General features: G+C 49.0%; 1 protein-coding gene across 21 annotated transcripts in view; it reads right to left on the bottom strand.

Annotated features, from left to right (window-relative positions):
- The window catches only part of tpm1 (tropomyosin 1 (alpha)), a 42,581-nt gene extending 18,520 nt beyond the window's left edge, over positions 1-24,061 (bottom strand). For 2 of the 21 annotated variants that reach the window (XM_055662760.1, XM_055662755.1), the window contains exons 1-8: positions 23,825-24,049; positions 22,878-23,003; positions 12,394-12,527; positions 8,769-8,886; positions 7,920-7,990; positions 7,446-7,521; positions 4,993-5,055; positions 4,838-4,907 (exon numbers count right to left, since the gene is read on the bottom strand). In XM_055662760.1, the coding sequence (XP_055518735.1) occupies positions 4,838-4,907; positions 4,993-5,055; positions 7,446-7,521; positions 7,920-7,990; positions 8,769-8,886; positions 12,394-12,527; positions 22,878-23,003; positions 23,825-23,938 (772 nt within the window). In that variant the 5' untranslated portion in view covers positions 23,939-24,049. Of the gene's footprint in view, positions 1-286; positions 486-2,663; positions 3,480-4,837; positions 4,908-4,992; positions 5,056-6,256; positions 6,333-7,445; positions 7,522-7,919; positions 7,991-8,768; positions 8,887-12,393; positions 12,528-17,931; positions 18,174-22,877; positions 23,004-23,178; positions 23,305-23,824 lie in introns of those variants that run through there. The other 19 variants (XM_055662758.1, XM_055662748.1, XM_055662766.1 and 16 more) reach the window with 16 other exon arrangements.
- Positions 24,062-24,322: the final 261 nt, after the last annotated feature.

Genomic DNA, 24,322 nt, shown 5'->3' with positions numbered 1-24,322 from the left:
ACTTTTTCCAGCTCATTATTCGCAGTGCCCTACCATTCCTCTACACAAACCAGGGAATACACTTCCAATTGTACACAATTTGGAGTAAATCATACAAAATGTTTGCAAGGATCAACAGTGAATCTTACGTTTCACCAATTACAAGTTGAAGTCTCATCTCACTGTACCAGCACAAGGAGAGAAAAGCAAAATTAAAACCATTTGTTTCCATGCTAGTTGTGACCTCTGCTTCAGTTTTCAAAGTTGCTGCTTGAAAATAAGTTGAAGAAATTGCAAAAGGATACAGTTGATCTAGAAAGTATTTATTTTACAGTGAAGCTGGGAGGAGTAGCACTGTACAAAGAGCATTGCGAATGTTACCAAAAGCAGGAAGCAGCACAGTGGGTGGGGCAACAGTTCGGCCCATTTAAATACTCGCGTCGAATCAGAAATTACTAAAGCCAGCTGGTTGGAGAAATCTTTGGCATTGCAGAGAAGCAGTTTATCTGCACAAGAGAAGGTACAGAACAGAAATAAATGAAACAGGTGAAAGCAAAACAAAAAGATTCAAGAAAATCAATGGAAAAACGTTGGCTATGTCGCCATCTCAGTTTTAGTGCAGGGTTACTCGTCAGTATGGTAACACAACAAGGAGGGAGCAGTCAGACAGAAGCTAATTAGTCGCATGCCAGGTTGCACAGGATGGATCAATGCATATCAAGCTGTCCTGCTTTAACTGCTGTCAGTTGGAACAGCTCCAACTCAATGTGACCCAACTGGAAGGTCAAGGATGTTAAAAGGAGCCAAGACCAAAACAGACCATACCAAGCTGTAGGATCAAGGAATCTGATCCAACATTGTCCTCATTTCCACAGTACGTTCCCGCCCTCCACAATGTCCAGTACCGGACAACGCCACCTCACCCACAGCCCAACCTCCCACTGAAGCTGAAGCAGGCCATCAAGTGGTGGAGTCAGATTTCAATTTGCCACACGGGTTAACATGTGTGACCAATCGCATTTACAATGTGTACTTTCCGATTACTGGTTTGGAATAGATTAGTAGATAGAGTCCACCATGGAACTTCAAATAATGTCATGAACGGCTAAAGTAGTGAGCTAGAACACTATCTTGCATGGATGTTGACCAACCCACAATGTACCATCTGCACACTACATCCTACAACTTGCATGGGCAAGTTTAGAAAGTGACTGAGGATGAGAACAGAGGAGCAACTAACACATAAATAATTGACCCATGGTCTCCTATTCTCCTTGTTCGAATATTACTTCAGTATGGGCACAGGAGTGCTTACATGGAGACTGGGGTCCTTGGACTGGAATAAAGGGGACATTTTAAAGGGTTCAGAAAGGCTCTTACTTGGGCTGCTGCCAAAAGGATCACAAAGGTTTCTGATAATTGCCAAATGGCCCGTTTCCATGCTACACAATTCTATGTTTTGATAGACACAAAAAATCTGGAGTAAATCAACGGGACAGGCAGCATCTCTGGAGAGAAGGAATGGGTGCGTTTCGGGTCGAGATCCTTCTTCAGTCTGGCTCGGGATAAGGGAACTGAGAGATATAGACGGTGATGTGGAGAGAGTGATATAGTGGTTTGAGGCATGGACAGAGCAAGGAGTGGGTGTCAGGGTGTAAAGGGTCAGGGGCTATGGGGAAGAAGCAGGAGAATGGTGTTAAGAGGGAAAAATAGATCACCTATGATTGAATGGCAGAATAGACCTGCTTCTTGACCTTATGAACATGGATAAAGGACTAACCATACAGATTCCAAAGATGGCCAGCTTTGTACCAAATGACGTGCTATGTCCTCTCAGGTGCAGGACAAGCAGATGAGCTGATGGGGCTTTTATAATAGTCTTCTTACAAAATGACCCAATGTAGACAGTTCACTGCCATATCTTGCTGTGCTGGGACCAGGTGTTAGGCCTATGCACTGGCATCACATGCTAAATACTAATACTCCTTTATCACTGCTCATCCCAACTGGAACTAAAAACAGAAGATACTGGAAACACTCGGCAGGTCAGGCTGCACCATAGGACAGTGGAACACATAGTAGCAAGGAACTGCAGATGCTGGTTTACACAAACTGAAACAAAGTGCTGGAGAACTCAATAGGTCAGGCCGCATCTCTGGAGAACACGGGTAGGTGACGTTTCGGGTGGGCACCCTTCTGCAGGCTCTTCACACCCTTCAGAGGAACAGATGTGATGTTTTCAGGTTTAAGATCCTTTGTCAGAACTGATAAAAATCTGACCAAGGGTCTTGGATTTGAAACGTTAACTGTTTCACTTTCAATAGATTCTGCCTGACTTGCCGACTGTTTCCAGTATTTTCTGTTTTAATTTCAGATTTCCAGCATCTGCAATTTTGCTTTTAGTTTCCAACTGGAATCAAACCAGCCAGACACTCGATTAATTTGCAGATGGCCAACGTTGACGCCACGTGAATGGCCAGAGGCTTTGCAAAGGTCTCAAAGTCAAGTGTGCAGGAACTAAAACAAGTCTAGTTCCGGCCTCAACTTCAGGCTGTGCGCCCAAATCTGGGAAAAGTAGCATCTCTGGTTGGTCTCCAGTGTTGTGTTAGTGCAAGAGAGGTGCATTTAATACCCGAAAGAACGCCAAGTTAAAGACACGCAAAAGATGGAGATGTGGTCAATGGTAGGAGGAGTTTTCTAATAATTTATTGATTAGTACAACATAATGGAACTCAATGAAAGTTATCAGAGTTGCACGGATATCCACACACACACACACACACACGTGAGTGAATGTGACCAGACTCAGACTACACAGGATGCCCACAACCAAGGCATGGTTAATTCTGTGTGGGATACATTTGCTTGGGGAGAGATAGTATATCACTTGCAAAGCAAATGAATCTTGGCTATTAAACAGAAGGTTAATCCAGCAATGTACACACAACTTTGTAGAGCCGACCAAACATGCAGGAATGCAATTTGCATTCCTGTTTATAGTAAATTCTAAGTATTTGCTTTGGGTGGGGAAAAAATCCAATTTTTAATTAAACAAAGCAAATGAACTTCAGAATTAAGTTTGGTTAGAAAAACGGAACCATAGATTTAAATACAGCACACTGATGTTCAATACTGAAATCCCGCTATACACAGGTACCATTATGCGGGAGGAACGATTGTACTTCCACTTTTAAGACAATTATTTTCCTGGAAAGAGTGTCAAGATAAATCAGTTCCTGAATCATAAAGTTAGTGCACTGCAAGTTAACTAATGTTAAGAGACAGAATGAAGAGAGTTACAAATCAGTTTTAGGGAGACACAAAGAAGTGCAGTGAGTTCTATGGGAGTTTATTAGATGTTATGCACAAGTATGATGGTGATGTGGAGTATAGGTGGAAACAAGCAGAGAGAAAGATTTACATTGATGTCATGTCGTTGAGAGCATGGTCCAGTTCCTCACTGATCGCCTTGTACTTCAGCTTCTGAGCATAGAGCTCATCTGCAGAGGCAGACCAGGCAGAGGCAAGCAGAATGCGATGTGATGAATGGATAGGGTGAAGACAGGTCCCAGCGCCAGTGCGGAAAGGACAGCAGGAAAGAGAGGAGGAGTCGGTGAACAGCGAATGCAAGGGAAAAACAAAACGGGAACAAATTAAAATAGTGATGAACAGACAGGCACCTTACTGCCCCGAGAAAGAAAGCTACTGTCCCCTGGTCAAACTGATGAGTTCTACATATTGTTCACAAGACAAACGGCACCCAACAACACAAAGACCACCCAGGACCCGTCGAGACACAGAACAACAATGGCTAGACTGAATAAGAATCAAATCCATGCGGAGAGCAAACTATTCCCAGCTGTCTGTTCTGAACAACAAAAATGGCCGATCCCGACCTCAACACCCTTCCCAGCAAATCCCCTGATCCAACATTCCCAATCCCGGCCCAAACATACTCCAACCCCAGCACAAACACACACAGACACTGACAACATACACCAACCCAGATCTAAACCACCACCGACTCCCAACTTAAACACCCTCCTCAGAAAACCCCTGACACTGACTCACCCAAACACCCAGCAAACATGAGTCAAACACACTAGACCTCCCCACTAGCAAACACCCCCGACTCAAACCACTCTCCAAGTAGTCACAAAGAAGCCCCAAACCCGACCCAAACTCCCAATCAAAGCCCCCACTCACTACGCTCCCTCCCCCACCCCGTCTGACAAGTCTTCTAACCCAAAACTACATACGCCCAACAAGCCCCTCCAAACTCCAATAACACCCCCCCCCCCCCAAAACCCTCCAATCTCATCCGAACACTCACACCTCACACTCAAACCCTTACAAATACCTTCCACCTAAATAGCCAGTTAGAAAACACTCCAAACTCCTTTGAGAATCCTCACCCAGCAAACTATTGATCTGTACCAAACCCAACTGAGATAACAACCCCGTAAACTTCACCCCTAAAGGTTGCAGCAGCCACAGTGCCACCCTCGCCATCCCGTCACCCATGCGCCCGTCACCTACCACAGCACCTTACCGGAAATCTAACAGAGGTAAAGCGGGTCATTTTAACCAACCTCCACCCTGAACCACAGGACGGTGCTCACAGAAGGGAGCAGCAGATGAGCCTGATGGGTCAAATGCACTCCTGCCCCCAATGTTTCCCCTCACTAAACTCACAACAGTGCGGCTGCGCTTAGCCCAGCCAAGCCCAGCCCCCTCCACAACTTACAGTCACACCTCAACAGGCTAGTCAGAAAGTCTACAAGAAATAACAGCCGCGCCCCACAGATACAGGCAGACTTGAACATTACAGTGAGACTTTAACATGTAACAGCCATACCTTCCAAGTCATCAATGGATTTTTCCAACTTGGCCACAGACCTTTCTGCAAACTCAGCACGGGTTTCAGCCTGAAATCACCAAGAGTGCACATGTTAGGACTGCCCAGCCAGAGAACCACAGCCAGATCCAATTCCAACAGCAAGCTCCACTTACCTCTTTCAGTTTGTCAGTCAAGACTTTGATTTCCTCTTCATACTTGTCTTCCTTTTGTGAGTACTGCACAAAGAGAGGACCAAGAAACAATGCATCAGCGACGAATCCTGGGCCACAAATATCAGACTCACTGTCTCACCAGCCCACCAACCCCCAAAAACAAATGGAGAGCAATTCCAGTGCGGGTAGCTAGGGAATCTAAATTACAATTTACAATTGTTTTCTCGACTATGTAGCATCTTAACATGTTTACTTTGAAGACATGCTATTCAAGAGTTATCTTCCTCAATGAGAAGACTATCGGTCAGAACTGTCCTGCAAGTTCCTTTCTCCATTCCGAGTGACAAAATACCCGAACCAAAAGCTGCCAGAAATAATCAGACTACATCAGAATACAAGTATTCAAAATTACAACAGTGCTAGCCAGAGTCAAGAGAGATGAGAGTCAGGGAAACGGGCACTTATGTTCGAGATTGCCTCAACCATTGAACTCCCATCAATACAAATCCCATTTTATTCTCCCCACATTCCCATCAACTATCTTACGCCCACCATTCACCTGCACAATTTACTTTACTTTTGTGATTATAGCATGGAAACAGGCCTTTCGACCCACCAAGTCCACACTGACCATCGATCACCTAATTCTATGTTATCCCAATTTCCCATCCACTCCCTCCCTACACTGGTCAATTAACCTACAAACCTGCACATCTTTGGGATGTGGGAGGAAACCGGAGCTCCCGGTGGAAACACACAAGGTCATAGGGAGAACGTCAATAGTGAAAGGCTTGGATAGCATGGATGTGGAGAGGATATTTCCACTGGTGGTCTCGGACCTCAGAATGAAAGGACGTTCCTTTAGGTAGGAGATATGGTGGAATTTATTTGGTCAAAGGGTGATGAACCTGTGGAATTCATTGTCACACAAGGCCAAGTCAATTGATATTTTTAAGGCAAAGGTCGATATTCTTGGTTTGTACGGGTGTCAGGGGTTATAGAGAGAAGGCACGATAATGGGGTTGAGAGGGTAAGATATATCAGTCATGATTGAATGGTGGAGTTCACTTGATGGGCCGAATGGCCTCACTCTGCTCCTATCACTTATGAACATCACATAAACTATACCGGAGGTGGAATCCAGGTTGTTGGAGCAGTAATGCAGCAGTTCCACAAACTGAGCCGCAGTGCAGCACTAAACCCATCAGTAAGTTAGGATGCTTCACACGGGTAACACTACAGCAGCGTTTATCCCATGGCCTACCTTCTCAGCCTGTGCCTCCAGTGACTTAAGGTTGTTGGTCACAGTTTTCAACTCTTCTTCAAGCTCAGCAGATTTACTGTTTCAAGTCAGAATAGAAAAAGGGAAGGAAAAGCAAAAATAAAAAAAAACAGGAAGGGTGGAGATGCAGGGGGGGAAGAAGGAAGCAGTAACAGGAAGGGAGGTGAAGAGGGACAAGTGAAAGAAAGAAAGAAAAAGATTTAATGAAATGGCTCTAACTGAGCACAACAGGTGGCCTTAAAGCAGCAGGGCCTCGAGAAGTCGACCAATATAAAACTTGGCTCAATCACTACTTTCTTGTCACTGGGAAGACCAATGGAAGGTTGGACGTTTACAAGAGATGGAGTGTAGGAATGCTTGATTATTGCTACATTACAGGACATTGGCAAGATCACACCTGCACTGCCACAAACACTTGTGTACTCCACAGTACAGGAATAGAGGAAGTTGATTCCTGGGAGAAGGGGAGTTGACTCGAGAAGAAAGGCTGAGCAAGCTGGAGGTTAGAAAACTGTCGGGTGATCTTATTGAAACATGCTCAGCATGGGACTGCCTGAATGGATGCCGAGAGATTTTACTCCTGGTGTGGGATCTGCAAGTGGATGCCCACTGCAGGCCAAGATGAGGAGTGTATTTTCTTAGGTCACGAGTCTTTGAAATTCTCTACCCCACAGAGCAGTGGAGGCAGTCATCAAATATTCTGGGCACAGGTGATGGAGATTTAAACTAGGAGGGAGTGGAGAAATTTGGGGAGAGAGCAGGAAAGTAGTGTTGAGGCCAAGATTGGATCAGCCATTGATTGAGAGAGCAGGATCGTGAGGCCAATTAGTCGACACCTGCTCCCATTTCTCATCTTCCCTTTGGGCCAGGAAAATAGGGAATATCGACAAGAATTCCTCATGGCTTTGGAAAATAGGCCAGCAATTTCTCTTTCAAAACGGCAATTGCTTTAAGGTCCCTGGAGGAAATAACACATCAAGACTGGAAACCCAGTACCAACAGATTGCAGAGCGTAGGAGAGGCAGCAGAGAGAAGCAAGTCAGCAAATCCTTCCTGAGCACAAAGGCAGCATCGATTTCACACAAGCAATAACCCCCCCCACCCGAGTGTGTGTCATTGTACCAGAGCACATTGCAATGTGAGCCAGTGCAGACAGTATTAGTTCCAGTACCTTGCTTTCTGCTGCCACTAATGATTTCAAGGTTTGGTCCATTATTCTAACCTCCTCGTCCACCCGGCGAGCACGACTATGAGATATCATGAGAAATGCACATGGCCACAAACAGTGTGCAATGAAAACATGCAGTGAAGAAGAGATAACAGGTTAAAACCCCAAACAGTACACGGCCAAGACATTTAACATCTGAACAAGCTTCATTGGTGCTTTAAATCTTTGAGTACAGAGCTTGGTTCACATTGCTGGATGAGGTCACGTTTTCTACTGATTTTGTTTTTTTGGATCGACAAGGTGACCAGAGATGTGAAAAATTATTCTTATCCATCATCTGAAACAAAGGGAAGGCTGCAATTTCCACTCATTGTACTCAAAGACTTAATTTTCCAGGATGTTTTAGCACTTTGTGTCCAAGCAGGATTTAATGAGTGGCGGCCACTGACATTGCACAAGAGGAGACGGTATACATACGATTCAGACAGCTCAGCTCGCTCCTCAGTCCTCTCCAAGTCGCTCTCAATGATGACCAGTTTACGTGCGACCTGATGGGGAAGCATGAGAATTAACACTGTTTGAGACACACCGCAATGACCTAGTTTTTGTTTAGCTTTGAGATACAGCAAGGAAACAGGCCTTCCTGCCCAATCAATCACCCATTCACAATGGTATGCCATTTTCACATCCACCCTCTACACACTGGGGGCAATTAACCTACAAACCCACAAGTTTAGTTTGGTTTAGATACAGCGCGGAAACAGGCCCTTCGGCCCATCGAGTCCGCGGTGACCACACAAACTGACACTATCCTACACACACACACTAAGGATAATTTACAATTATGCCAAGCCAATTAACATACAAACCTGTCTTTCAAGTGTGGGAAGAAACCGGAGCTCCTGGAGAAAACCCACACGGTCACGGGGCGAACGTACTAACTCCGTACAGATGGACCCCTAGTCAGGATCGAACCCGGGTCACTGGCACAATAAGGCAGCAACTCTACTGCTGCACCAGTTTAGGATGTGGGAGGAAACTGGAACACCTGGTGGAAACCCATGTGGTCACAGGGAGAATGTACAAACTCCACACAGATAGCGCTCATAATCGGGATCAACCCCGGGTTTCTGGCACCATGGGGCAGTGGCTCTACCCTCTGTGCCATTGTGCCACCCCTGTTGGGTGAGATTTGGTCCAAAAGTCTCCTGTTGCCCAGTGCAACATTACACATTGTCCATAGCTGTGATACCACTGGGCATCCTACCTCTCAGCCAGCACCAGCCTCAGTATCCACACAAGCCTCGGGTTACACAAACGCCTCACCTCCTCATATTTGCGGTCAGCCTCCTCAGCAATGTGCTTGGCCTCCTTGAGCTGGATCTCCTGCAGCTCCATCTTCTCCTCATCCTTCAGGGCCCTGTTCTCAATGACCTTCATCCCTCTATAGAAAGGAAGAGCAGAAACACGACAATGAACATCACTGTGAACCGAGCACAGCTTCCTGTTGGCGTACACTGGTCAGGTTGGGATTGGGAAGGGAAGGAATCCCACCAACTGTAGTCGCCAGCATTTTCATTTTGTTCCTAGGGGGCAATGATGTGCAAATGCCACCTCACCCTGATGCCAGAGATTCAAGCTGTGCCATCCTGGGTCAGAAGTCAGCAGTCCCCACCCCTGGACAATCGGTCTCAACAAGTCTTGTCAGCACCAGTTGGGTAGCATCAAACTTCACATTCGTGGCTCCCCTCAACAAAAATCACAGACCACCGATATTACCAAATACTGCCTGATCGACCTCCTCTTTATAGAGTCACGCAGCAACCAAGCAGGCCCTTTAGCCCAATTTCCCCTTGCCGATCAACATGGCCCACCTACCTGCGTTTGGCACATATCCCTCCAAACCTATCCTATCCATTTATAGCTCCCAATCTATTTATATGGATTATTTCTATCCATTTATAAATAAGGGAACAATGGCTTTTCTCTTGTTGCAACAAAGAACTGCAGATGCTGGATTACAAAAATAGACACAAAAATGCTTAAGTGACTCAGAAGTGTCCCAAAGGTTGTCTATCTATATTCTCCAGAGATGCAGCCTGCCCCACTGAGTTACTCCAGCACTTTATGTCAATTTTTGTAACCAAGCATCTGCAGTTCCTTGTTTCTACTCAATGTAACACTGGTTAGGACGAAGGTGAAATACTGCAGGAGGTTCTGGTCAACACACTGTAGGAAAAATGTGATAGTGTGTACATTGTTCATGTGCAGAAGATGATGCTGTCTGGGATTGAATACTTCAGACATGAGGAGAGACGGTCGGAGAGTTATTCAGTATGGAAACAGTCCCTTCAGCCCAACCCGTCCGTGCTGACCAAGATTACTATCCGAACCATTCCCACTTGCCTGCGTTTACCCCTATCCCTCTAAACCTTTTCCATACATGCTCTTGCGGGGTGGGCAGATGCATGGCAGATGAAGTTTAATGCGGATAAATGTGAGGTTATCCACTTTTGTAGTAAAAACAGGAAGGCAGATCTATCTAAATAGCGTCAAGTTGGGAAAAGTGGAAGTACAATGGGATCTGGGGATCCTTGTTTGTCAGTCTATGAAAGTAAGCATGCAGGTACAGCAGGCAGTGAAGAAAGTGAATGGCATGTTGGCCTTTATTACAAGAGGAGTCAAATATAGGAGTAAAGAGATCCTTCTGCAGTTGTACAGAGCCCTAGTGAGACCACACCTAGAGTATTGTGTGCAGTTTTGGTCCCCTAATTTGAGGAAGACATTCTTGCTATTGAGGAAGTGCAGCACAGGTTTACAAGGTTAATTCCCGGGATGGCGGGACTGTCATATGCTGGGCTAGTACTGAGCGGCTGGGCTAGTACAATATGGAGTTTAGAAGGATGAGAGGCTATCTTATTGAAACATATAAGATTGTTATGGGTTTGGACACGCTGGAGGTGTGTTGGGGGAGTCCAGAACAAGGGGCCACAGTTTAAGAATAAGGAGTAAGCCATTTAGAGCAGAGATGAGGAAACACTTTTTCTCATAGAGAGTGGTGAGCCTGTGGAATTCTCTGCCTCAGAGGGCGGTGGAGGCGGGTTCTCTGGATGCTTTCAAGAGAGAGCTAGATAGGGCTCTTAAAAATAGCAGAGTCAGGGGATATGGGGAGAAGGCAGGAACGGGGTACTCATTGAGGATGATCAGCCATGATCACATTAAATGGCGGTGCTGGCTCGAAGGGTCGAATGGCCTACTCCTGCACCTATTGTCTATTGCCTAAATTCTTAAGGACTGCAACAATACTCCCCTCGACTGCTTCAACTGGCATCTTGTTCCATAAACACACTGTCCTCCGTGCAAACAAATTGTCCCCAGTTCCCTTTTAAATCTTTCCCCTCTCACCTTCAATCTGTGTTCTGTAATTCTAGTCTCTGCTAATCTGGAAAAGACTGCGACCATGCCCCTCATGATTTCATACACCTCTACAAGGTCATGACTTCTACACTCCAGAGTACAAATGCCTCAGCCTCTCCTTTTAACTCAAGCCCTTCATTCCTTTGGGAATCCTTTCTGCAATCTTTCCAGCTTAATGACATCCTTCCCATAGCTATGCAACCAGGACTGCACACAGTACAACTGTGGTCTCATAAACAACTTATACAGTTACAACCTCATGTCCCACATGCTGTACTCAATACCCTGACCAATGAAGCCAAACACCTTTCACCACCCTGCGTCACCACTTTCAAGGAACTATGCAGCTGTACACTTGGACACTGTTCGACAACGCTCTCTGGGGGCTGGCAATTACTCTGCGTGACCTGCCCTGTTTAAATTACTGAAGTGCACCACATTGCACTTGTAGAAATTAAATTCCATCTGTCATTCCCCATGTTCATTTCGATCCATAGAGTCAGTAATACCGCACGGAAACAGGCCCTTTCCCCCAGCTAGTTCATGCCAACGAAAGGGCTCATCTAAGCTAATCCCATTTCCCCGTGTTTGACCCAGAACCCACTGAACCTTTCCTATTCAACTTCGACGCCCTTCTTCCCTGTCCACTATACCACTGACCCTATCAGGGGCTGTGACCTAGAGAACTATAAATGGTGCTGGATGGTGCTATCAGCCTAGGGAGCTGTGTTTCAACTGGTCTGGACGCAATGGGCCGAATGGCCTCCTCCTGTGTTGTAAATTTCTGATGACTGGGCGATTGACAGAAGCAGCCACAGGGCAGAATTGGGGAGGGATAGGAAGGTGTGGGGTGGAGAGCAGTCAGCTACAGCCCCAGCACAGAACACGGTATGTCTCCCACACACTGCACACCTTTCATTTGGATAATGCAAATGAAAAAGGGGAAATTTAACAATGCCCTCTTGTAGTGGCAGGGAGCTGGTGTCAGATTTCCAACTCTACTGGCAATCCAAACAGGAGCCTTGTGCATCTGGAACAGTGTCGAGGACCAAGCCCTCGTTACCACATAGCCAACAGGTCAGTCATTAGTGTAGAAACAGCAACAACTTGGAAGGAGCCAAACCGCGACTCAAAGGGCCCAACATAAATTCAAATTTTCATGCCTTTATGTCAATTGAAAAGTATCGCTAAATAGAGGCAAAACAAACTGTCACAGGAAGTCTGGTTGACAACCTTATCACGGAGGGTGTTGGGTGTATGGAATGTGGGTGCGTGTATAGAGGAGGTCCTTGAGGCAGGTACAATAAAAACATTTTACGATAACCAAATGGAGGTTCTTGGCTGGAAAGGTTTCGAGGAATGTGGGCCAAGCGCCTGCAATAGGCCGAGCGTGTACGGGGCACCTTGGTTGGCATGGACGTGTTGGGCCAAAGAGCCTGCATGTGACTCAATGACTCTCTGAACCCAGCATTAAACACAAAGCCCGGGACCGGATGGCTGAGCCAGCAGGTGCCCCTATTCAGCAAAATCTTACCTTTCACTCTCATCGGCGGCCTTCTCAGCCTCCTCCAGCTTCTGCAGGGCGGTGGCCAGGCGCTCCTGGGCCCTGTCCAGCTCCTCCTCAACCAGCTGGATGCGCCTGTTCAGAGAGGCCACGTCTGCCTCGGCCTTGGGGGGAAACAAGCAGTCAGAGCCCAGGACCAACACAGGGTGTGTCTCACACACAAGGCATGTGACCACCCACAAACATTCTTGTGTCATTCCCTTGCCCATCCTGGAATGAATACCCGGCCCACCTCCACATGGAGCTAGGAGTGGGGATAAAACTAAAGTAACTAACCCTGAGCTCCATGGAAGATAAACTGCGCTCCAAGCACTGCAAGGTACACTGCGAATGGCTCGATTGTAATCGTGTATTGTCTTTGCGCTGACTGATTAGCACACAACAAAAGCTTTTCACTGTACCTCGGTACACGTGACAATAAACTAAACTAAAATTAAACCTACCTACTCCCCCCCCCCCCCCCCCCCCCCCCCCCAATTGTACCAATTCTTCAAAATGGAGGCACTGACCTTCTGATGCCATTTGACTTGTTTTACACAGAAACACTTCACCAGAATGTGTACTGTGAAGTGAACACTGTTACAGTTTGTACAACAGCACTATGTTTGTACAGCAATACTATCTGTTGTGCTGCTGCAAGTAAGAATTTCATTGTTCTGTTTGCGACATACGACAATAAAACACTCTTGACTCTTAAATGATTCAACTTTGCACCTTTTTGGTCCCAGTTGCAAAGCAGTTCGGGACTTTCAAAGCTCCTAACCTTTCATCTATTTACATATGATTTACAAGCAAGGTGTTTTATCCTCAGTCACTGCTGCAGTTTATGACACACACACACCTTCCCTTTTATTCACCTGCTCCCGTATGCAAAACCTTCCAGCCCTTCCTCATTTGTGTCTTTTCCTGCTTCCCCCTCAATACAACAACGCCATTCTTTCCAACCTCTCCCAGCAGGACAGCATTTCACTGTCTCCAGAATTCCCTGAAATCTCCAGTTCCAATTTTGGCTCCTTAAACATATTACTATTAATTCCTTCAAATTGCGGAACAGCCAATAAACACTTCCAGTGAGGTCAGAGTGGGCAGCTTTCAGTTCTGACCCACATGGTCAATGATCCCGTAAGGCAGCAGCTGTACCGCTGTGTCACCCTGCCACCCAAATTGATAGTGAGGAAGCAACAGAAGAATATTGATCATTTGCTTTACAAGACAGATGGAGAAATGTGAGATGATGCATTTTGAGCAGATGAACATGGCCAGGATATATACACTGCACAGCTGGATCCTGCAATAGAGGCAGGAAGTGAGGGATGCTGGGTGCTGTCACAAGTGCGGGTGACAGCATTGGTCGATACAGTGGTTAGGGAGGCATAAATAGATGAAAATCTAAAATAATTTCCAGGTGCCGGAAATCTGAAATGAAATCAAAAACTGCTGCAAACACTCAGCAGGTCAGGCAGTGTTCGTGGAGGGAGAAACACAGCTAACGTTCCAGGTCTGAGACCTCAACTGAGTGGTTGGGATAATAGCCTTCATTTGCCTGGGCACAGAACATAAGTTGAGGGAGTGCTGAAGTAACTCAGCGGGCCAAGCAGCATCACTGGAGGACATGGATGAGTGATGTTTCGGGTTGGAACCCTTCTTCAGACTGAAGAAAGTTCCCAACCTGAAATGTTACCTATCCATGTCCTCCATGAAGGGTCCCAACTATAGTCTCTTGTGCCCCCATCAGTACAGGGAGGATTCAAGAGAGAGTTAGATTTTGCTCTTAGGGCTAAGGGAATCAAGGGATATGAGGAAAAAGCCAGAATGGGGTACTGATTTTGGATGATCAGCCATGGTCATATTGAATGGCGGTGCTGGATCGAAAGGCTGAACAACCTACTCCTACACCTATGTTCCATGTTTCTATGACATGGTACAACCGAATCATCCATTAGTTAGATCACTGTTGGAGTCCGGCACTCAGGTCTGGTCACCACACTATAGGATGGATGCCATTGTATTGGAGGGTGTGTAGAGGAGGTTCACCAGGATGTTACCTGGGGCAGAGGCTTTCAGCTATGAGGAGAGCTTGTTTCTTTTGTAGCAGAGAAAGCCGAGGGGAGGTGGGGGCAGATTGAGGAGACAAAATATTGGCAGGTCAAAATACTGAGGGGGACAGATAGTGAAAAACATTATCAGCAAAGGTAGAGGTGTCTTTAAACAAATAGGTTTATGGCACTGGGTGGGAGACTGCAGGTGGGGGGGGGGGAAGAAGTGTTTTTCACCAGAAGATGATTGAAATCTGGAATAGGTGAGGGAAATGTGCCTCACAACATTGAAGTATTTGGATGAATGCTTGAAGCGTAGAGACTGCAGGCTGAGTATTTCTAAAACTGCCATTGTATTGATAGCAATATCATGTTCGACAGGGCTAGATGGGCCGAAGGGTCAGTTTCCTGGCTGCATGGTTTAATTCTTCCGTATTTATACAATACTCTCAGTTTCCTTCTCTCTGGATTCTTAAGCCTTGATAATGCTGCATTATCAAAGCAGGAGTGTGTTATTAGAGTTCTGGTCATGAAGCGTCTGCCCTTTCCCCTAAACTCTTGCCAAATTGATAAAGAGAGTGGGCGCTGTCAGGAAGCTAATCCTTCAAGCCGAACTGATAACCATCATTTTACTTTGGTGACCTATAGACTTTATTTTGAGAAAGAGCTATAAACATTAATGATTGTACGAAACAGCTCAAGGGAAGGGAGGATCAAGGTACCTGCCACCCCGTCACAAGGAGAAGAGATTTCACAAGGGCAAGTAGTCACGTGGCCAAGGCGGGATGGGATACCTACCCTCAGCCGGGGCACAGAACACAAGGGCAAGGAGTCACGTACAACTTCGTAACATTCTGCTTAGGTCAAATCAATGCATTTCGTTGTCTCTGTACTGTACACTGACAATTAAAGTTGAATCTGAATCTGAATCTGAATCTGAAATCTGCAGAAGGACATCTAGAGAGAAGAGATGACAGGGAGATGTGTCGGGCAGTGGGTTAGATGGGATAGGCCCCAGAGCAGGGGGTCACTAAATCACCTCCGTCAGGGGGAACGTGGATGACATGAAGACCTAGCCTCAACATTCACCAGGCAACCAGTTAACTTCCACAGACACAGACACAGACACAGAGAGTTCTGGAGTAACTCCGCTGGGCAGGCAGTATCTGGGGAAAAGGGATAGATAGGCAGATTTCGGGTTTGGACCCTTCTTCAGACTGTTTGGGGAGTGGCGGTGGAGAGAGTAAGCTGGGAGACAAGAGGGGGGAGGGGCAGGACAGGACAGGATCAACCACAGCACTATCGTGTTGTGATAAGAAACAATTTAGCCTTTGGATTCGCTTGAATTTTTTTTTAAAGATTCACCAATGATTAAAGTGAGCGAGTGCCCTTGGAGCAAGGTCAGGCTGCATCCTGAACCCGGGTACACACACACCCCCGCCCCTTCCCCTCCCTCGGCCTGGGCCGTCACACAGTAGTGGCAGGCAGGCAGCCCGCGGCTCTAGGCGACTGGCTCAGTGAAGGATAATCATCTGGTGGAGAATTGTGTAGCCATTTGTTGCCCGCATTAACACATTGTTCTGGATTCCACACTGCGGCATCGACACTGACAAGCCCTCGCAGAAGTTGGGGAATCTCACAAATACACAGGAAAGATAGAAGCACGAAGACAGACACAAAATGCTGCAGTAACTCAGCGGGACTCGAGAGAAGGAATGGGTGACGTTTCGGGTCGAGACCCTTCTTCAGACCCTCGACCCGAACCGTCACCCATTCCTCCTCCAGAGATTCTGCCTGTCCCGTTGAGTTACATTTTGTGTATATATTCGGTTTAAACCAGCGTCCACAGTTCCTTCCTACATAGGAAAATGAGCATGCCACTCGGCCCTTCCAACCTGCCTCACCCACATGGCTGTTCTACCCTGACCTCAGGTCCTCACAGCTCTCAAGTCCTACACCTACCTCAATGAGACCAGCTCTCCCGGCTGTGGACCCACCTTACCCCCACCCACAGCCAGAAGCTCAGCCACAAGCTCAGCCGTGGACGCGGCAATTCCACTCCCCATGTCTTGGACACGGGCCAAAGCTGCACACTGAACTCCAAATAAGGAATCCGTGCAATCTTTACATGACATTTTATGTTTGAAATGAAGGCCATTGCCTTCCAATATAAACAAACACAAACTCCTTGTCCCAAAATGGAGAATAAATGGCGTTAATTTAAACGTAGGCACAAAAAATGTTGGAGTAATTTAGCGGGGCAGGCAGCACTGCAATTAAAGGTGCAGGGAAGAACTGCAGATGTTGGTTTAAATCGAAGGTAGACTCTTAATTAAAGGTACTGGAATATCAACAGATTCGTGATATTTTGGTGGGTGGTGGGGGGGAGGGAGATGGAGATACATGAGGGGACTCTAAGTCAATGCAGGATAGGTGTTGGACCCAAACTGATTCGTGATATCTTGTAGTAAGGGAGGGAGAGAGGGAGGGAGAGAAGGAGGGAGAGAAGGAGGGAGAGAGGGAGGGAGGGAGAGAGGGGGTACATGGGCGAATACAGTTGCAGGTTGTCTGCTGAACGCTATTGGTTTATATTGCCCTGTGAAGCAAGCCCTGATAGCCCTGGCATGTAAACAGCCTCACGTTCTAGATAAACCATCGTGGGGCTGATCGGCGATCTTGAAGCAAACAGCCCAGGGCTGGACTGATTAAGCCCCACCTTTGCACTGGCCGCTCAGACTCGCTTCAGCTTAGGCCAGTTGATCAAATCAAACCAGTCTCGCTGAGTGCCAGATGGCAAGAGCACATCAAAGGCTGTTTTGTCAGGAGGGCAGCACGGCTTCACAATCCCCATACACTGCATGGGCCCAAATCCGGGATTACAGCCACAACTGATTGTACCAGTATACACAAAACACGGGTCTCACCTCCGAATGAACTCATTAGCGTTATTAAACAATACACCGCCGTGACCAAATTAAAGGCATCGGACTGTGTAAACACGCTTCACACGGGAACAAGAGGCGAGTTCCAACCTCAGAAGTTACGGTGCACAGTACCAGGGAAGGTTGGAATTAAATGGGGCCATGATTTCTGGCGGCGCAAGGTTGCATCTACAGAGGGCGCCTCTGCCTCGACCTGTACTGGGTTTAGCCCTGGAGACAACGGCCGCATTTCCCCAGCTCGCCCGCTCCATGATGCAGGTCCGGCACTGAGTCAGCGGCCCGGCCACACTGCAGGAGCGGTCACCAGCTCTACCTCCACCCTCATGCTCCTACCCCCCTCCCATACATTCCCCTCCTCCCTACCCCATCTCCCCCCACACTCCCACTAGTTTCCTCCTCTCCCACTCCTCCCCATCTCATTCCTATCCCCTACTCCCTTCCCAACCTATTGCCACACCTGTCCCCACCTCATCTGCACCCCCGCTCCTTTCCCCAGTCCCGTGCCCCCCCCCCCGCCGGCCGGCGCTCACCAGCTCCCGGTTCTGCCGCTCGCCGTCCACGTCCCGCTGCAGCCTGTTAGCTTTCTCCTCCGCCACATCTGCCTGGTCCTGCAGGCTCCTGATCTTCCTCCTGACCGCATCCACCGGCATGGTGTTGGCCATCCGCTCGCCCCGCTCCTGCTCCTGCTCCCGACCCCCTGCTCTCGGCACCGCCACCCACCCGCCCGCGGGACAACCTTCAGCAGGTTGCCGGCTCGGCCTCCCCGCTGCACAGGCACTCCCGCCGGAAGTCACCCGCCGCTAACCTGCGCTGTTTAACCCTCTGCCGGCCGCTAGAAGGAGGGAGGGAGGGAAGGAAAGAGAGAGAGAGAGATGGAAGGAAAGAGTGAGGGAGCGAGGAAGGAATGATGGGCGACAAGGGTGAGGAAGGGAGGGGGAAGAGGAAGGAGAGGGCGAGGGAAGAAGGGAGGAGGTGAAGGAAGGAGGTTGGGCGGGAAGAAGGGCGAGGGAAGAAAGGAGGGTACGTGAAGGAGGGAGAGCTGGGGGAGAGATGGGGGCAAATGAGAGGGGGGGGGGGGGGGGCAAGGAGTATTAATTCCGGTCACCACATAGAAACATAGAAAATAGGTGCAGGAGTATGCACCGCCATTCAATATGATCATGGCTGATTATCATGGGAGGGATGAGATTGGAGAGGGTGCAGAGGAGATTTAGCTATGTGTTGCCAGGAATGGAGTATCTCGGTTATGAAGGGAGGCGGGAACGGATGGGTTCGATTTTCTTGGAGCAGACATAGTTGAAGGTAGTCAAAAGTGCTGGAGAAACTCAGCGGGTGGGGCAGCATCTATGGAGCGAAGGAAATAGGCAACGTTTCGGGTCGAAACCCTTCTTCAGACTTTCCAGCATCCGCAGTTCCTTCTTAAACATAGTTGAGGGCGGTCCTAAATCAGATACAAAATGAAGGGGTCCAGAGAGGTAGATAGTAAGGAACATTTCTCCAGGAGGCCAGATGTTTAGGGGAATGTGTAAGGGGTTTGGATGGGATCTGAGGAGGATTGTTTCCGCCAGAACATGGTTGGAATCTGGAGATCAATGTGGTGAGAGTCGTAAAGGCAGATATTAGCACAAGATTTAAGAAATATCCAGGCAAACAGAACTGCCAAGACATGGAGGTCCATGGACCAATGGGTTGGATGTGGGGTTGGTATTGAAGGGGGTGGAGTGGTGAGGGGAGAGAGAGATAGAGTGGGCAGAGTGTTGGAGTGGGGAGAAAGAGAGATGGAGAGATGTGGGGTGGGGAGAGAGGGATTGGGGGAGGGAGGGTGGGAGATGGAATGGGGAGAGGGGGAAGGAGATGCAGTGGGGAGGGAGGGAAATGGAGTAGGGTGGGAGGGAGGGAGGTCAGAAGAGCCTGTTTCTTTACAACCTCATGACCAAGAGCTGCGCTGGAGAGAACGTGTGCAGAATGTGTGCACACCATCCTCTGATATATCATCGTCCTTTTTTTTAAATTAAATGTCACTTTACAACCATGCCTTACATCCTTGTACATGCTTCTTCCCACTCCATGGTCAATGGACCTTCTAGCTTCACAAAACTGTCCGTAATTACTGCAGATAAAATAACCCATGTTCAGTTCTGACAATTAGTGGTGAAGACATTATCTAAGGTCACAGCAGGATACTAGAACTGGATCAACATGACAAGCAGTTCGGAATGGCAGCTGGAATTTAACTTGGATAGGTGGCATATGTTGTATCTTAGTGATTTATACTAGGATAGGAATTACATGGTAAATGATAGGGCCTCAAAGAGGTTTGTAGAACAGAGAGGTATGCTTGGGTAGTGCTACATAGTTCCCTGAGGGTGGCGACACAGACACAGACAGAGAGGTAAATGTGTTTTTATCCTTCATTGGCTGTGACACAGAGTATATGACTCCTGTATTTTTCATGGGGCAGAGGATTGCTTTCCATTGTAATGTGAAGCCACATCATCTGCAAAGGTGAGATGAAAAAAAGATTTCTGGTTCATTCTTTACCTTTAGCTAGGTTTAGAGATACAGGCCCTTTGGCCCATCGAGACTGCATCAACCGGCGATCCCCGCACACTAGCACTACTCTACATACTGGGGACAATAAAAAAAATTACCAAAGCCAAATTAACATACAATCCCGTACGTCTGTGGAACATAGGACTGTTTTCGATCTATTGTACTTTTGTCAGCACCACATACATGGCAACGCTTGTGTACGGTCTAGGTGTGGTCTGCTGTATGATTTTAACAAAGCATTTCACTGCACCTCGGTACATGTGACAATAAAATATTGTTAAAATGAATTGGATCACCCATCAGGTCACCCGGGGGTAGGGGGGAGGGAATAATAGGGACCACAAATCCACACACCCCTGTGACATGGGGGGAAAACCAGAGCACCCGGGGAAATCCACGCACCTGGGTGAACATGAAAACTCCACACACGCAGACAGCAGCAGAGGTCAGGGCTGAACCAGATTACTGGAGCTGTCAGACAGTGGCTCCACCAGTTCAGGCCTCAGCTGCTCTCCCCTTCCGAGGGGATGTTAGAGAGTCTGCAACAACTTAATCAAAATTATATGGATAGGACAGGTTTAGAGGGTTATGGGCCAAATGCAAGTGGATGGACATGTTGGCTGGTGTGGGCAAGTTGGGCCGAAGGGCCTGTTTCCTCGCTGTAATATTCTGTGAGTCTACGATTCTAAAGGTTGGAGGGCTGCACGGTGTTGCAGCGGGTAGAGCTGCTGCCTCACAGTGCCAGAGACCAGGGTTTGATTCTGACCATGGTGGAGTGGTGTTTCTCCCTGTGACTGTGTGGGTTTTTCCAGGTGCTCCGGTTTCCTCCCACATCCTAAAGACGTGCGAGTTGGCAGGCTAATTGGCTCTGTAAATTGTCCCCAGTGTTCGGCCTCAGAGGACAGACTGTGGCCTCTGCCCAAGAACCTCAGCGGTCTGTCTCACCTCTCTGTGTCCAAGCCCCAGAGTCAGATAGTAACTGGGGGAGAGTGACCTCTGTTTAGGAGCACCAGCGGTCAGACTGTGACCCCCTGTCCATGGATCCCAGAGGTCAAACCATGACTGTCCATCGCCACCATGGGTCACCGTACTGTGACCTCTGTCCAGGAGCCTATGACATATGTTCCTGTTTGTAGGGGTCAAACCATGATCTGTATTCAGGAGCATCAATGGTCAGACCATGACCTCTGTCCAGGTGAGACCCCGGCTGTGTGGGACAGACCAGACCTACCCCCTGAGCAGAATGGACAATGTTTGTGGCCAGTGGTCTGTCCCAGGGTTGTCTCGCTGCATGGGTGCTCACAGTGGCGGCAAGGTGGTCGGCGAGCAGCTGGTCAGCTTATCATTGATAAAAAAAACAATTCCTGTGGGGAAAGTCCCCAGTACTAACTAGATTTTGGAGTAGTGTATCACAGGAACAGGCCCTTCAGCCCACAATGTCCGCACCGAACACGATGCCAAGCTAACTAATCTCCTGTGTCTGCACCTGATTCATATCCCGCATCCCTGCATATTCATGTACCTGTCTCCTAAACCTCTTCATCGCCACTGTCCCACCTACCGTCACCCCCGCCCCTGGCCGTGCATTCCAAGCACATCACCTGTCTCACCTGATTCAACTTCCCGCTCCCTGCATATTCATGTACCTGTCTCCTAAACCTCTTCATCGCCACTGTCCCACCTACCGTCACCCCCGCCCCTGGCCGTGCATTCCAAGCACATCACGCTCTGTGTAAAAAACTTGCACTACACAACTTTTGTTAAAGTTTCTCCCTCTCATTTTAATGTTCTGCCGTCGAGTGGTGGACGTTTCCACCCTGTGGTATCTGACCATCTACCCAATATCTGCCTCACATCGCTTCAATCAGGTCTCCCCTCAACCCCCGCCGGCTCCAGAGAAAACTATCCACGTTTGCCCAAACTCTCCTTGGAGAGAATTCCCTCTAATCCAGGCGGCACCCTTGTAAAGGTTTAGCGGTGTGTGTTTGCACTATAGACCCCACGGTGCCCACTCCCAATGACAGCGTGTGGCCGGGAGCGGGGATCAGAGAGCAGCAAACTGAATTATTTGGAATTTTCTCTGAAAACATTGAAACTAAGTATTGTCTCAGGAGATTGTCCCTCTATCTGGGGGCGCAGATTCACTCTCCCTGGATACAGATTATCTCTCTCCCGCAAAAGATTCACTCTCCCCCTGGGACACGGATTGTGTCAGTGTGGCCGGTAAGGTTGTGGGCGCTGTCCCAGGCAGGCGGGGCCGGGGTGGGGAGCTGGCCGGGCCTGGGTGTAAAGACCCTGGCAGTTAGAGGGGATTTACACCGAGCGGGCTGGGAGCCGTGCCTGGCCCGTGCCGGTCCCCTCAACCCTGTGTCCAGCGCGGACTCCACTTGCTCCGGATGCCAAGGACGTAAGCGGTGAGCCGAATACTCCACATACTTTTCCTTTTAAGGAGTGTGAACGGCAACGTGATCTTCCGCTCACATTGCACGCTGATGGCCCCGGGGGGGGGGGGGGGGGGGGGTGTTGACGCCTCTGTCCCACATCAGCCCCTCCCCCGCACTCCCCCGGGTCGCCACCCAGGGGCTTGTCAAACATGGGGCAACCTTGTACCACAACCGGGCAACGAGTTCTCGCCTCGGCCGCGAAAGACACAATTAGCCCAGCGCCTTATAAAGTGCTGCCACTATTATTACACCGCCTCTCGCTCGCTTGCTGTTTACTCTACCCGTTTTAACCCTTGCGCGGTTATTTTTAGGCTCCGGCGGGGGGCATTGGAGGTGGGTGTAAGGAGATTCTTCAGGCAAGGAAGGGGGTGAGAGAAGATGTGACGGCGCTGCCCATGCAGAATGAGTGAGAGAGAGTGAGTGAGTGTGTGCCCGGAGCGGGCGGAGAGTGACTGCAAGCGGGCGTCTCATATACTCACGTCTGTCGCCGTCTTCTCCGCCAACTCCAGCTTCTCCTGCGCGTCTTTGAGAGCCTCCGAGTACTTGTCGAGCTCATCCTCTGTCTGCTTCAGCTTCTTTTGCAGCGACACCAGCTCATCCTCCAGCTTCAGGGCGCACCGCGGGCGAGACACAGAGAGAGACAGAGAGCGCGCAGCAGAGAGGAGACAGAGCGGGCGACAGGCAGCCAGGTGGACAGTCAGAGATGTGGAGACAGGGAGAGAGAGAGAGAGGAGAGAGAAGCAGAGAGATTAGCAAGCAGAGATCCGTCCACCGCGATACCTTCGCCGCGTTCTCCTCGGCCGCCAGTTGCCGCTCCTCCGCCTTGTTGAAATCTTCCAAAAACTTATCCCTCTCGTCCTCCACTGTCCGCAGTTGCTTCTCCAGTTGCAAAGCCTCGTCCTCAAACTACACACAATCAATCGTGCACAGATTAAAGGCGCATTCATCACACACTCCCTGGTCACCGTTACTCCCCGGAGTTTGGAGACAGTTCCCATCCCAGTGCAGTGAATCGCAACTTACAGATAAAGTAACCCACCAGAACCTGCTTCAGTCTGACAATAATACGGCTCGACTCATTCTAAACCCAACACTGTTCCCTTTCATCATCTACACGCTCACTTTTGCCCCTGACAATCATACACCCCAGAACCCGCACCACGGAAAAGTCCACACCCTGGATTCTGCGCTTCGGACCAGTCTAGACCCCGGGCACCGCGCTGCAGGCAAGGACTACAGACCCCGGACCCCCGCTACCCTGACCCCGCGTTACGGACCAGTCTAGACCCCGGACCCCGCGTTACGGACCAGTCTAGACCCCGGACCCCGCGTTACGGACCAGTCTAGACCCCGGACCCCGCGCTACAGGCAGACCCCGCACCCCCCCCCTCCCCCTCCGGCTCCCCGGTGTCTGAGCGCGGCCGACCTGCTTGCTCCTGTCCTCGGCTGCTTTCTTGTCGGCCTCCGCTTGCTCGGCTCGGTCCAAGGCGTTCTCCTTGTCCAGCTTCAGCATCTGCATCTTTTTCTTGATGGCCTCCATGGCTGTCGGTGTGTGGTGGCGAGGGGCAGAGAGAGAGAGAGAGACGGCGAGGAAGGAGCAGCGAGCGCAGCGGTGTCGGGGCTGAAGTGAACCAAATCTTCCAGTGGCCTCAGAAATATCTCCTTGGTAGGGGGGAGGGGGGGCAGATTGAATTCCTGTGGATATCTAATACTTTTTTGGAAGCAGCCTGGTCCGCCCTACCCTATGGCGATCTGGCTCCAGCTGATTTGTTGCGGGAGCCGCTGACCAGCACAGCACCGTATATGGGGAGCGGCCTGGGCCGCCGCTCCGCGTCAGCACATTCCCCCCTCTCTCTCAACCACACGAAAGCGGGACTCTACCACCCACCCGCCCGCATACCGACCGGGACAGACACGGGGAGAC

Source organism: Leucoraja erinacea, chromosome 36, assembly GCF_028641065.1.
Source record: "Leucoraja erinacea ecotype New England chromosome 36, Leri_hhj_1, whole genome shotgun sequence".
Classification (NCBI taxonomy): Eukaryota; Metazoa; Chordata; class Chondrichthyes; order Rajiformes; family Rajidae; genus Leucoraja; species Leucoraja erinaceus.
This window is presented reverse-complemented; position numbering and strand designations above follow the sequence as displayed.